Consider the following 13580-nt stretch of genomic DNA (forward strand, 5'->3'; position numbering starts at 1 on the left):
CAAACATTAAATCATTGAAAGCATTGAAATCAACTTTTAATCTACCACCTAGGTGTACCCATTTATAATTCCGTCAATTCCTTATAATCCGTCAATTCCATCATTGTGCCACCGGAGTGACACGTCCTAGCAGACCTCGGGAAACACAAGGTCACCCGAGCCGCAATCCTAGCAGAATTCAGGGGACACTTGGTCGGCCTGATCCGCAATCCTAGCACCACACAGTTCGAGCGTCCCCGAGACTCGTGGGGCTGTGTCAAGCATGCTGACCTACCCGAAGGCAACTGGATGTCCGTCGACATCAATAATACCGAAGGCAACATAATTTTATTTCGAAGGCAACTTTATTTCCGAGGCAACATTTATTCTACTGAAGGCAACCTTGGGTACCTATGGTGGCTTAAAAATAAATGTATATACATATATATATATATAATTCTAAAAAAGATTAAAGTTTATAAAACTACTTATAAAACTATTCCTTAAATCCTGCTGCCATTTAATCTGATAATACCTTAGTTCTGACTTTCCAAATCCCTTTGTTAAATGTTCCACTAGGCAGCACATAAATAAATAGAAATATTTAAATCTATCAAGTCATGCTAGGAAAGCTGTATTCAGTAAAACTTATTCAAGATCAAATAATGAAATTAAAATGCATAAACGTTTATAAAACAAACAGTCCACTCACAGATACTCTGAGCTAGCTGGACCCTTTGAAGGTCCCTCCTGCGGGTCACCTGGTGCCCGGGTGCCTAATTCATCCGATTTGGTGGCCGGATGACGACGAACGGAGCAGACAAAATTCTGCCAAAAATGACGCGATTTTCTGGTTCTCTCCAGCGATTCATGGCGGCAGGCGGCGGGGGAGGACGTCGGGCTGGGAGGCTGGGGAGTCGCCGGTCCGATCTGGGCTGGCCGGCGTCGATGGTGGTGGCTGGGAGGAGGGGTGGTGTCGGCTGGAAAACCAAAGGGGGGGAGAGGGAAGAGATGCGGGGAGAGAGAGAGTGAGGAGAGAAGAAATCTGGTTTTTTTAAAAAATCTGACTTTTTCCAAAATTTCAATTATGCCCTTTTTATGTATTTTGCTTGTAATTTCTTCGTTACAAGTCCAATTTGAGTCCACTACGTGTCTACATACTCGTTTTGTCGTGCTCTACGCAACGGTACAAGTGGATTTCCAAAATTCCTTCCTTGTCAAAAAGTCAACTTAAAACCTAATAAAATATTCTAAGGGTATAATTGTCTTTTCCTCTAATAAAATATTAATTAAATAATATTTAAGGATTGGGTTGTTACACTGCTGCTACGGATTGGATGAGTTTAGAGGCTGTGTACTCAAGGAAGATGGCTCCAGGTATGTTTTCATGTCTTTATACGTATTACATATTTGTGTGAAAGATCTAGATTGTATAATAAAGAAATCTAACACAAAATGCATAATATTGTGATTGATGATGTGCTATCTAGTAGAAAGTCTAATAATTCTAGCCAACAAATGTTTTATGGGTGGCCCAACTTCTCAAGAAGTTCTGAGAAAATGACACATGCAGCTCCTCCCACTACAAGTGAAAGAGTGAGCCTTCCTCCTGGAACTAACTGTGGCACTGGCAATTTCATAGCTGGGGATGAACTGGAGTACCTATCTGACCAAGACATTGCAGCAGGAAGAATTCCAAACAGCACCAACACTAATAAAAACATGAAATCAAACTTCATTCAAAATGAGTAAAAGTAATGGTTATATGCATCCAAAAGTACAAATATAAAAAAATACACTAAACTGGAAAGCTACACCACAGCATACCTCCATAAGTTCCAGCGAAGTCCAAGGCTTTGAAGAATATTTCTGGGTCTAGCAAAGACAACACAATTGGTGGAACCAACGTCATTGCGTATGGCAGAGATCGGCTCTGACCGGCCGGAAGTTTCAGCACTGAGTATTCGGAAATTGACATTGGATGTTAGATAAGCATACCTTTCTGTACAATTAGATAAGCACAGTGGCTTAAGTATATAAGCATGCATAAACATATTTACAGTGGCTTAAGGAGAAAAAGCCCATTCTCAAAAGGATTTATGATAGAAGTAGGTAAAAATGCACAATGGGAAAAGGAAGAAAAAAAGGCTGAATTACATTTTTGTTCCACTTTGGTCCTAGTCATTTCAATTTTGCCAATTTTAGTTGTTTAGTTTTCTTTAACTTACAATCAAGTCCAAATAAAAAATGTGATTTAGCCAAAATGAAAAAAATGAAAGAAAAAGAAGCTACATAAGGGCTGGACGGCCAGGTGTTTTGAACTCTTAATGAGAAGCTATGAAGATCGGAAAAAAAAAAAAGCGCTCTTGTTTATTTTCATTTCAATCAATTTTTTTTTAATAGAAATGAAATTTATTGAAAGAAAAAGAAGAGGAACACACAAGTGGATAAGAAATCCACAAGCCAAACGAGCAACAACAGAAAAACAGACTAAAAAAACAAAGACACCAGCCAAACTACACAAAGGACTGCTACACCAGAAAGACCCAAAGAAACCAAGTCGCAAAACAAACACTTCACATCACAGCAGCAGCCATATCCCTCAATATAGTGGAGTAAGAATAGTCTTTGAAATCTGAAGTGACAGAAGCCCAGTCTTTGATCATATATCTTCTACTAATTAAATACACATTCATATTGAAAAAAGATGAATCGTTAGGTGGAACTCACAGTCAGAAAGGAAGTCAGAGAGACCCAAAACAAAGCCGATGTACGACGTTGCAATAGCAAAAAGTGAGAACACCTCAACAATAGGCTGAAAAAAAAATTAAAACAACAAAGTAAAAGAAAAGGAAAGGAAAATAGAACTTTATCGCTTCACATACTATCTGTTACTTCAAAGAAATTCAAGAACGACTCTTGTGATAAACCTACTCCAACAACTTCGTTCGTAGATAGCAATTGTTGTAATGGATCCATGATCTTATCTGAGCTCATTTCAACAGTTGTGATGGTTCCTAGAATCACGGCATTCCAGACTAGAAATAAAACAAGTGGTATACTGGTGCCTAAAACAATTGCAGTCCTGAAAAATAACAAGTTGATTACATACACAACATACAATATCAATAATGCATGACAAAATACTAAAACAAACCTATCAGACAAAATGATTATACGAGTAACGAAACCAAATGTCTAAGTCAAGGCACATATTTATACAATCTCAAATTATAAATTAATTTTAGGGTGCCATAGGCATGACAATTCTTAAGGACCATTTATAAAGTCAACCAGGTACAAAGTCGGCCTTGACCTTGGACTAATATAGACAAAGACTTTGATGTAGAACAGCCCATAATTAAGCACTCAAACAATAGAACATAGAAGAATATAAGAGGTCGAGGAGACGAAAATATAGACCGAAAAGACGAAAGAAAAGGCAGAACAGTAGAACAAGAAGAATATCGGAAGTCGAGGAGACGAAAATATAGATCGAAGGGACGAAAGAAAGGACTGAAATCAGAGATCCAAGAAGGAAGGACAGAAATCACATAGTTTTAAGAGAAGGTTTACTCAGTATCCAAATCTGAATTTTAAAGAACTACATGGGGGTATTTATAGCAAACTAAAACCTAGACATAATGGGATAGAAATCCCTTGCTTAAACAGAAATCCTAACCCAAATAAAATAGGAAACTTAAAACTAGAAATCGGGAAATCTGGAAAAGTAGAAATCCTACTAGAATTTGGAAAACTAGAGAAACTAGGAAACTAACAAATATATTAGGAAACTAATAAATTTAGGTCCTATGCGTCCTGCATCATTCTCCTCCGCTGAAAAGAACTCGACTCCGACGAGTAAATAGCGACAAAATCAAAATCCCAAGGAAGTGTGAAGAGGCATGTGGGGTTCTTTAGTGCTTCAAGATCAGCATCATATTTGCCACCTTGAAACCAGCTGTTCCGCAAGCCTGGAACATTAGTCCTTGTAAGAATGGCAAATAGAGAGCTCTACCTAGACCCATGATGAACATGATCGGCCAACGAATGCAAGCGCGTGTGTGGGTGTGATAGACCCTCAATCCATTGTGTTTGTAAGTCGTCGCCAGAGTGCCTTCGTTCAGGAAAAACACCTGGCTGGGCGTGTCGGGCTATCTCAAAATCCAAGTGTCGGTACATGAAGTTCTTGTCGTGTGGTCGGGGTGGTGGGGTAGGGACAGGAATGTTGTCGTCAACGAGAGGAGGACCCATCGTATGTTGGGTATGGTTGGGCTGCAGCATAGAACCAAAAGAAAAGATGGGCTCCAGTTGAGCCTTGGGCATGCCAATCGATAGTCCCGTTGATTGATTCGGAATACCTTGTGGCTCGGCCTTGAGTTTTTGATCCAGCGGTGGATTGGGAAGAAGGCCACCTTTTGGCGGCGGCGTAAACGAACTTGAGAGCACCGCTGAGGTAGAAAAAGGCTCAGTCATTCCAAGTCGAAAGTGATTGATAAGCATATGAACAGAGTCTTGGAGTTTGTTGATGGCAAGGTCCGTCGTCGCATGATTTTTGTGAGCCTGTACCAACTCGTCTTTGAGGTCAGCACGATGTGTGTGAGCCTGTACCAACTCGTCTTTGAGGTCAACGCGGAGTTTGGAGAGTTGGGTTTCCATGCCAGCGATATTGTCAGAAACTTTATCATGGAACGCATGAAATTGTTCTGCAAGGCTGGCCACGGTTTGGGGTGCCATGGTAGAGAGCAAATGCAAACGAAAGTGGGGGGAAGGCTCTGATTACCAATTGATGTAGTACAGCCCGTAGGTATTAGATTAAGCACTCAAACAATAGAACATAGAAGAATATAAGAGGTCGAGGAGACGAAAATATAGACCGAAAAGACGAAAGAAAAGGCAGAACAGTAGAACTAGAAGAATATCGGAGGTCGAAGAGACGAAAATATAGATCAAAGGGACAAAAGAAAGGACCGAAATCAGAGATCCAAGAAGGAAGGACAGAAATCACATAGTTTTAAGAGAAGGTTTACTCAATATCCAAATCTGAATTTTAAAGAACTACATGGGGGTATTTATAGCAAACTAAAACCTAGACATAATAGGATAGAAATCCCTTGCTTAAACAGAAATCCTAACCCAAATAATATAGGAAACTTAAAACTAGAAATCTGGAAATCTGGAAAACTAGAAATCTGGAAATCTGGAAAACTAGAAATCCTACTAGAATTTGGAAAACTAGAGAAACTAGGAAACTAACAAATATATTAGGAAACTAATAAATTTAGGTCCTATGCGTCCTGCAACAATGACATATCAGGTCGTCTTTTTGAAAATATATCACGCCAGTTACTTGGAATCTAAAGTTTGAAGCACAAATGTGACATCCATATAGGCATAATACATTTCTGTGTGGAATCTGTTGGACAACTACAAGGGATTGAAAAAATCCATGCTCATGCGAGCAGCTGAACATTTCGGGAAAGCATTGGCTTGCAACTGAAATTCTTTTCCTTTTGACATATAGCACAATCCAAGGCACTCTGCTTGCGCTAAGGGGAGCAGTCTCATCATAAGATCTCGAATGAACGTGAACGAGATTTGAAGATTCTATGAGCTCGATCCACTTAATCATCATTTCGTGTTTTATCACATTCATCTATTTACAAAGTTATCGTGGATTCAATCTTTCATAATCCTTCACATCAACCATGTCACTATTTGAACACAACCTCATTAACCTTTCACTAAACCTGAACTTCCTCATCTTTCAAACTAAAAGGAAGAAATGGCTTCATTCTTCCGTATATGTCACGAACAACTATATTAATGAGAGAAATGAATGTAATATATATATATATATATATATATATGAATGTATGCATAATACATATTAGTATGTGGTGTACATATCAATTTATGTTTGAACATAAATTTATGAGCACTACCTATGTCACAAACTTCTATATAATAGAATAATACTTATCGAAAAATTCTATTTACAGAATGAAAACTTCGAGCATTTATATTATAGGGATGAGCTTCAAGTTCACCTGGTATTATTTGATTGCTGTTGTACTTCAAAAATATCAAATACATTGACATGGCATAAATATTATATAGGGTGGTTTGTTGGTCATTTTAAATATTAACGTTTTGATAGCCTTGTAATCAGACTTGATCATGTCTATACAGTCTTCAACCTCAGCATCAAGAAAAAGTGTTAAAGTTTACCATCTTACTCTTTGAGCAGTCTAGAGGCTTAAGCCCATTTCATTGGAAAGAAGTTTCTCAGGGCCTTATGATGAGGACATCTTTGTCAAACCAATTAGGGTTTACAAAAGAAAGAGATGGAAGAGGAAGTCGTTTAATTTGGTCTTTAAATCTAGCAATTTTTTATTCCTGCGATTAGTTTCTAACTTGTTCTCTAAGTTTTCCAGATTTTAGTAAGATTTATAAGTTTTCCAGATTTCAGTAGGATTTATAAGTTTCCTATTTTATTTAGGTTAGAATTTCTGTTTTAGCAAGGGATTTTTTTATCCTATTGTCTCTAGGTTTTAGTTTGCTATAAATACCCCTCTCATGTAATTCATTATGGAGTTGTGGAGATATAAAGAAAAGCTTATTTTCCAGAGATTGGAGACTACTTGGTGTGAAGCCAAACCCCTGGAGTGATTCCAGACCTATCCCTTTTGTTCTATTTTCTGTTTTCCATTGTTTTCGCTTCCGCTAAACTACCTAAATACTCAATTCACCCATATCCTACATCACCTTCCGGAGTTCATCTCTAATCTTTGTTTTATTATGGGTTAGGGGGATATAATTTGTTTTTGGAAGAATGTGTGTTGGGAATTCTCCATTAAGTATCTCTTTCCCCACCTATATAGGATTTCAATGTCTCTTGACGTGTCTTGGTAGTTTGTGTGATTTCTATGCATCGTCTGCAGGTGGAATTTTAATTTCAGGAGAAATCTGAGAGACCATGATGTGGGGGAGTTTTCCAATCTCTCTCATTGATTTACCCTCTCACTTTCACCAATACTTGACAGAAGAATTTCTATTGTTGAGTCTTACGGTAGTTTTTGTTGCAAGTCATTTCATAACCCTTTAACTGAGGATCACTGTCTCTATTTTCAGTTCATCTGTCCTATAGGACCAAGGTGCCTCCCAAGGTCCAATTTTTGGCTTGGGTTGTTGCCCATGGAAGGGTTGACACCTGTGAGGTTCTTCAATGTTAAGGTTATACTTTATCTCTCCCCACATTGGTATACATTGTGCAAAAGGGCGGCAGAAAGCAATGACCATATTTTCTCATTGCTCAATGGCTTTAAGTTTGCGGTACAATCTTCTTCAGCTTGCTAGGTTAAATTGAATGTTGAAGTCTTTGTTTTCTGAGAGATTGTGTGCTTTTGGTGGTGGAGAGAAGGCTAAGGTTTTGTGGAGATGCAGTGTACTGTAAATGTTTTTGTGTTTTGGATGGAAAGGAACAGAGTTTAAGAGAAGCTCGGGAAGACAACGAACAAGCTTAGGGATCATTCAGATTATGGGCCTGTCTTGACTTCAGTTTCCTCTGTGTTCCGAGACTGACCATTTTTTCTATATATATGGATTAGGAAGCAGCTGTTTCACCTTACTTGTATGCATGCATTTTTGGTACCTGGATTTTTTTAGGCTGAGGGTAGCATCGTTTATGGACTTTGATTGTAACTCTACATTAGTATTAATTAATACAAAAATCAAATTATCACCTTACTTTTGACAGGTCTCCTTCAAGATTCGTACAAAGAACAGGCACAACATTCTGGAGAAGGTATATACAAAATGTTAAAGAGTTGCTTTAATATTGAATGACTATATAAGTTGGTGATGTTAACCTGGTAAACAAACGACAGAACAATTATGGGTATACTCATGGGAACAGCTTGAAAGTTAGCTTTCAAAAGAACATCCCATTGTAGGTATCCACTCGCGACGGCCTAAGAAAGAAAGCAATGTTTGTTTATTGTTGCATGCCCGATATTGATGCATAGAACATCATTTAAGCAACTCTCACCACTTAAAACATCATTTTATCAGTTCTATTTGATGCATAAAAAATACTGCATGCTTGTGTTCGCAACACAGTATGCAGAAAAATAGAATTGAGCATGACAATGCATATGAGACAAAGCAAATTTTCCAATAACAAGATGTTAGGATCACAATTAAATGGTTTTGACTTTCCTGCTTCTTTTGATGCCAGACTGGTTCTAAATCATAATTCAAAATGTATATAAAGCCTATCTGAAAATAAATTGACGAGGAATACATATTTACAATATGGCTCACCAAAATGAAACAAGTCTGGTTTATTATTCTCCAGGATAAGTTACAAATAAAAGCAGTCCTGTTTCACCAAAAATAGAAAAATAAAAGCAGTCTTTTTGTTTAACTTTTCGAAATTCTTTTGCATCTCTTCCATAATATCTATTTATCAAAGTTCACAGAAATTAATAGGATCTTTCAAGGGAAATATTCTAATGACTACTGTGCAGACATAATTTTGGTCAAAATTGGACTGGAGCAGAGAATCTGTACTCTGGAGCAAAAACACTTAAAATCATCCAAGTCCTGAAGAGAGAGAGAGAGAGAGAGACTTACTACTAGAGCAGCAAAAGATATGATAATTCCAAATACCAGAACCCCATTAACCGCACCAACGAAGCGTTGACTACATGTGAAGATAAGTTTACAGTCAAACTCAAATCTCAACTGGAGAGAGAGAGAGAGAGAGAGAGAGAGAGAGAGAGAGAGGAGCTACAAAAATTCATCATATTTCAGTTCTCTTTGGAAGCTTAGCATGCCACTGTTGTTAGCTTGGTATACCTATGGCCTCTAATTTCCATTCCATATGTATCTGAAAGGTTACAAAATGAAAGGTGTGGTTGCACCGATATTTTTCCCTCGAATTGTCTGTCTGTCTCTCCATGTGTAGGATGAGGCTCCACATAAGGGAGGGGATTAGATATCAATACATAATTATTGGCTCATTCCCTAACTGCTGAAGCTTTTGGAAACCAACGGTTGTCTAATAAATGTAGGTCAATACATTCTCAAATTTCCTCTGGAAACAAATTTCCAGTTTGAAATTGGCTTTCTTTCTGTTAGATGGTATAGAGCTTATACCATGTGAGAAAAGGTTCAAGGTACTGCAAGGATGGCACAGACACGCATATATTTCATAGGCACACACCGCTGCTCATTCATGCACATGATCAGTCTACCATACACACACAAACACACATTTAAAATTAACCAGTACAATGACATCATAACCTTGATCAGACATGTAGCATAACTTCCTATTTAGTTTTTGTTTTTCTTTGTTTTGGTCAACTACTTCCTATTTAGTTAATGATCAGCATTCTCGACTAGCAGTCATCTTAATAGAAAGACCGAGACCCACCAATTGGTTAACTTGGCATATAGTCTACTAACAGTACATGATTGCCGTATTATTACTAGAACAAGATTGGTTTACTTTAATGTACTTAGTTTACAAAAACGATAACCTAAGTGTAAAGATGAACCTTCCAAAGTAGCATATGCCTCCCAACAGCAATGAAAATATTGTTGCACTTTCCCATCTGCAACCATAATGCTGCCATCAACACCTAACAAATGTAGAAGTATAATTCGAATATAAAATGGACAATTGTTACTCATAAAATTCAGATGTGAAACAGCAAAAAGCTGGTGCAACAATTGGGCACATTGGAAATGCTACAGATTGGTCCTTACAAGGGAATTCCGAGAAAATTTGACATAATTTCTGAAGAACGAGCCACATAGGCAACAAGAAGTGCATAGTGTATAAAAATGTATGACCAACTGCAGGATAATGAAAGTTGCTATCAGAAACTGATTAAGAAAATCGCACATAAAATTGTACTATAATAGGCCATAATGACAGACCATGTTTACATAATTAGTGGTGCACAAAATAATAAAAGAGCATATTGAATAAACTATCTAAAACATTTAAAAGAAGCACAGTAGATAATTTATTTTCTAGTTAGAATAAGGCAGAATGATTTTCCCCTTAGATTGAATGGTATATAAACTCACTACAAGGTTACAAATAAGGAAGGTACAAAAGTCAACTATACTAATTGCAATTAATATACAGCTAATTAATTAATTAGCCTATTCTAGTCTTCATGCCAACATTGGTTTTGTGTAACTTTCGAATCTCACAATTCCACATTTCTCATCAAGTGCCTAAATTTGGCTGACGAAAAGATGAACCTTAAATGGATTCAAAATACAGTTCACAATCTGTCCAGCTTTAGTTGTAATGTTTGCATTAGAGTTTTCTTTGTGAAATTTAGCACTCATGTCACCATGGTTTCGAAATAGAGTTAGATATCTCTTGTTGTTAAAGGACATTTCTAAGTGACTCTCTCACTCGCCATTGCTATTTTATCCCATCTAGTTTCTTGAATTCCATATTTCAATTGTTTTTCTTTTTCCTAATCACGGCACATGCCATATTGATTCCCTTTCCACCAGAAATCTCCACAACCAATTACTCATCCTTCGTCCACTTTCGACCAAATTACCTTTCCTCCCCTAATACCAGCCCACAGAAAACCCCTCACAAGGTGCTCCACTTTCCTAGAAATTCCTTTCAGAACTTGAATGCTTTCCAGTGTTGGTTCTATTAAATCTAGTCGGTCTCCTCTAGAAAGGGATGCCTTCATTCCAACTTTAAAATCTTTCTTTATCCTTTTCATCTAGTTTCTTGAATTCCATATTTCAATTGTTTTTCTTTTTCCTAATCACGGCACATGCCATATTGATTCCCTTTCCACCAGAAATCTCCACAACCAATTACTCATCCTTTGTCCACTTTCGACCAAATTACCTTTCCTCCCCTAATACCAGCCCATAGAAAACCCCTCACAAGGTGCTCCAATTTCCTAGAAATTCCTTTCAGAACTTGAATGCTTTCCAGTATTGGTTCTATTAAATCTAGTCGGTCTCCTCTAGAAAGGGATGCCTTCATTCCAACTTTAAAATCTTTCTTTATCCTTTTCCACCACCACATTCCAAACAATTTCAGCTCTAGGATAGCCACCCAAATAGAAAGCACCTCCCTTTCTCTCAACTTGTGCAATTAGTTTTGCAATGGGCGTGGGCTTATCAATCAACCTAAGTACACCAGATGAGGAACAAAACAAAACTGAAGATGAAATCCATTTCTATGTTGAAACGATCAAGTGACTCCAAAAATATACTTGATCTTCTCCCTCACAATCGAATCCACGGCTTACCGTGCTCTTCTTCTGACAGCAATTCCATAAAGTCCACATTCATGCTGCTTCCCCTGGCTTCTTCTACAACACCAGTGTGCATAAAGCAGATTCCAGCTGTTGGTTCCAATATCTGGATTTCATATTTTAAATGACTCACCAAATGAGGACAGAAACTTCAATGGATATCGACCAAAATGACCTCTCTCAATAATATGTTGGTGAAACAAGTTGCCTCACCAACACCTAAATTATGTCAGCAACATAGAAGAAGGCTATACCATCAGAACCAAATTTAGATAGATTACATTTGAAAGCAAAGAAGGTAACACTGATTTAAAATAAAAATTAAAAAAGGCTAATGCACTATCTTAATTGTTTTTTTTTTTTTTTTTAAAAAAAAATCCAAAGTATTCAGGCCAAAATGAAAAAATCCAAAGTAATGCATTTTGCAGTCAACAATAAGCTGTACAGATACTTTATAATCTACAAGAATATCACCTTACCACACAATTTGAACTCCCACACTCCCTACAGTCCTCATGGCCATTGATACCTGAAATGGGTCACCAGACAAACGGACAATGTTACAATTAATATGTTAAGGATGCATCCGACATCCTAAAACTTTTTCTTGGAAAAACACAATTGATATAAATATAAATATTTTATGTTGTTACATGTGGTTTGCTTCAGAAAAGGAGACCTGACTGTTTTTTCTTTCTCCTAGTTGGTGTCTTAAGTGTTTAGTGCATGTAGGAAAAGAAAGACAGAAAATATAATCCTACTTTTAAATCTGCAATGCAACTACGGACAATACTTGTGTAAAGAAGACTAAGAAATTAAGTACCAGTGATACACCACCAGAACCCAGTTGGCACATAGTGTTTACATTTACTTCGGCTATTAGCAGCCCCGTTACAACCTGCCATTGACGAATCACAAGTACATAAGAAAAGGGAAATATAAAACAGGAAAAATTGTGTTGAATGTGAAACGAAACAAGTTAGCAACGGCCTAAGTGATAATGTAGAGAGGAAAAACAGAGAGTTACAAAATGAATGCATCAGCTGAGGTGGGTTAGCAACACAACACTTACCATGTAAATCCAACAGAGTATGCAGGTGATTGCAGAAGCCAGAAATCCGGATTCTTGTGTCACTGCAGGGATTGCAAGGATCCCAGCACCGATCTACAATACAAATATCATATGGAATTCAATACCAACTGTCAACTGTCAACAATTCCTTCCTCTAAAGTCAGCATTTTTGGATTGACAATCGGCATTCCAATAGCACTAACTAACTTCTAACTATAGTAATACAAAAAAAAAAAACGAAAGAAAAGAAAAACGAGGAAAGAAGAGTTGCATACCGTAGTCCCTGCGACGAGGAAAATGGCGCTGGATAGACTTCCTGCAAGTATAAATCAATTAAACAAAACAATAATAATAAGCAAATGAATAGAAAAATAATAATAATAAGTGAGTGACCAGACCAGCTTCTCTCTTCAAGGTGGCTTGGTTGAGATTGGAAAACAGCCTCTCAAACTCGAATTCCGTCTCGTTCTCAGACTCAGAGGGTTGAACTTGAGATTTTTTCTGCGACTGCGGGAGGCATTTGGTAAGTAGTTTTCTTGGACTTGGAGGAGGAGTTGTTGGAGTATTTGAGAAATGGCTCTTGCTCTTGCTCCTCCTCGTCTTCCTCTTTCCATTTCTGCAATTAAGTGGGAGTGGATGAGCTGAAGAATGCAGCAATCTTCTTGACGACCACGAACACGGAATTACAACGCAACAAGAAGAACAGAATGCTGCCGCCATTTTTTTTTCTTTTTTCTTTTTTCTTTTTTCTTTTTTTTTTTTTCTGTTTTTGGGTTTTAGATAGACAGATATAGTCATAGTTTCATAGAGAGGGAGGGTCCAGGCAGCAACACAGCCAAGCAAAAATAAAGCAACGCTCGACTGAGTCTCACTCACCTCCCACCGTCTCCATCCATTCATTCATCATCAGACGTGATTTTCTCTTTCTTTTTTCTTTTTCGTTTATTTGACATCTGTGGTTATTAGTAAATCACTTTAGTTACTTTATCAAAAATCAAAAATTAAAAATCCCCTTAGTTATTTTTTTGGAAAAAATTACCTTACTTGATAAACCGCCGTTTTGCTTTGCCTCCTTATTTTGTTTTGTTTTTTTTATAAATTAATGATATGAATTTTTTTTTAAAGGCTTAGTTTCACAAATGATCCTTGAGGTTCGAGAACTTTAATTTGGAGAAAAGACCCCAATAAGAAGATAAATTATAAAGGACAAA

The 13580-nt window shown here is 37.3% G+C and overlaps 2 protein-coding genes across 3 annotated transcripts; both read right to left on the minus strand.

Moving 5' to 3' along the window:
• Positions 1-1425: 1425 nt before the first annotated feature.
• LOC110755797 (Tryptophan/tyrosine permease) lies at positions 1426-13254 on the minus strand. 2 transcript variants are annotated; one of them, XM_088251683.1, is made up of 14 exons: positions 12768-13253; positions 12645-12685; positions 12370-12462; positions 12121-12195; positions 11777-11826; positions 9757-9846; positions 9546-9602; positions 8617-8686; positions 7851-7952; positions 7725-7777; positions 2914-3064; positions 2710-2794; positions 1807-1935; positions 1426-1690 (listed from the first exon to the last, which is right to left on the minus strand). In XM_088251683.1, the coding sequence occupies exons 1-14, from the start codon at positions 13165-13167 to the stop codon at positions 1503-1505; spliced, it is 1584 nt and encodes a 527-aa protein (XP_088107809.1). In that variant the 5' UTR covers positions 13168-13253; the 3' UTR covers positions 1426-1502. The 2 variants fall into 2 exon arrangements, with proteins under 2 accessions (XP_088107809.1, XP_088107810.1); XM_088251684.1 differs by lacking the exons at positions 7725-7777; positions 7851-7952; positions 8617-8686 and having other exon boundaries at positions 12768-13254.
• On the minus strand, positions 3071-5822 carry LOC148294774 (uncharacterized). The gene has a single exon (XM_088251685.1). The coding sequence runs from the start codon at positions 4714-4716 to the stop codon at positions 3994-3996; it is 723 nt and encodes a 240-aa protein (XP_088107811.1). The 5' UTR covers positions 4717-5822; the 3' UTR covers positions 3071-3993.
• Positions 13255-13580: the final 326 nt, after the last annotated feature.

Source organism: Prunus avium, chromosome 4, assembly GCF_965620075.1.
Source record: "Prunus avium chromosome 4, drPruAviu1.hap1.1, whole genome shotgun sequence".
Classification (NCBI taxonomy): Eukaryota; Viridiplantae; Streptophyta; class Magnoliopsida; order Rosales; family Rosaceae; genus Prunus; species Prunus avium.

Excerpts from the sequence above, each read along its gene's own strand:
- LOC148294774 (XM_088251685.1), bottom strand. The coding sequence starts at position 4,716 with ATGGCACCCCAAACCGTGGCCAGCCTTGCAGAACAATTTCATGCGTTC.
- LOC110755797 (XM_088251683.1), bottom strand. The coding sequence starts at position 13,167 with ATGACTATATCTGTCTATCTAAAACCCAAAAACAGAAAAAAAAAAAAA. Across the intron at positions 9,603-9,756 it reads AATTTTCTCGGAATTCCCTT|ATGGGAAAGTGCAACAATAT; the intron begins GTAAGGACCAAT and ends TTATGGTTGCAG. Across the intron at positions 1,691-1,806 it reads CTTCGCTGGAACTTATGGAG|TGTTGGTGCTGTTTGGAATT; the intron begins GTATGCTGTGGT and ends TGTTTTTATTAG.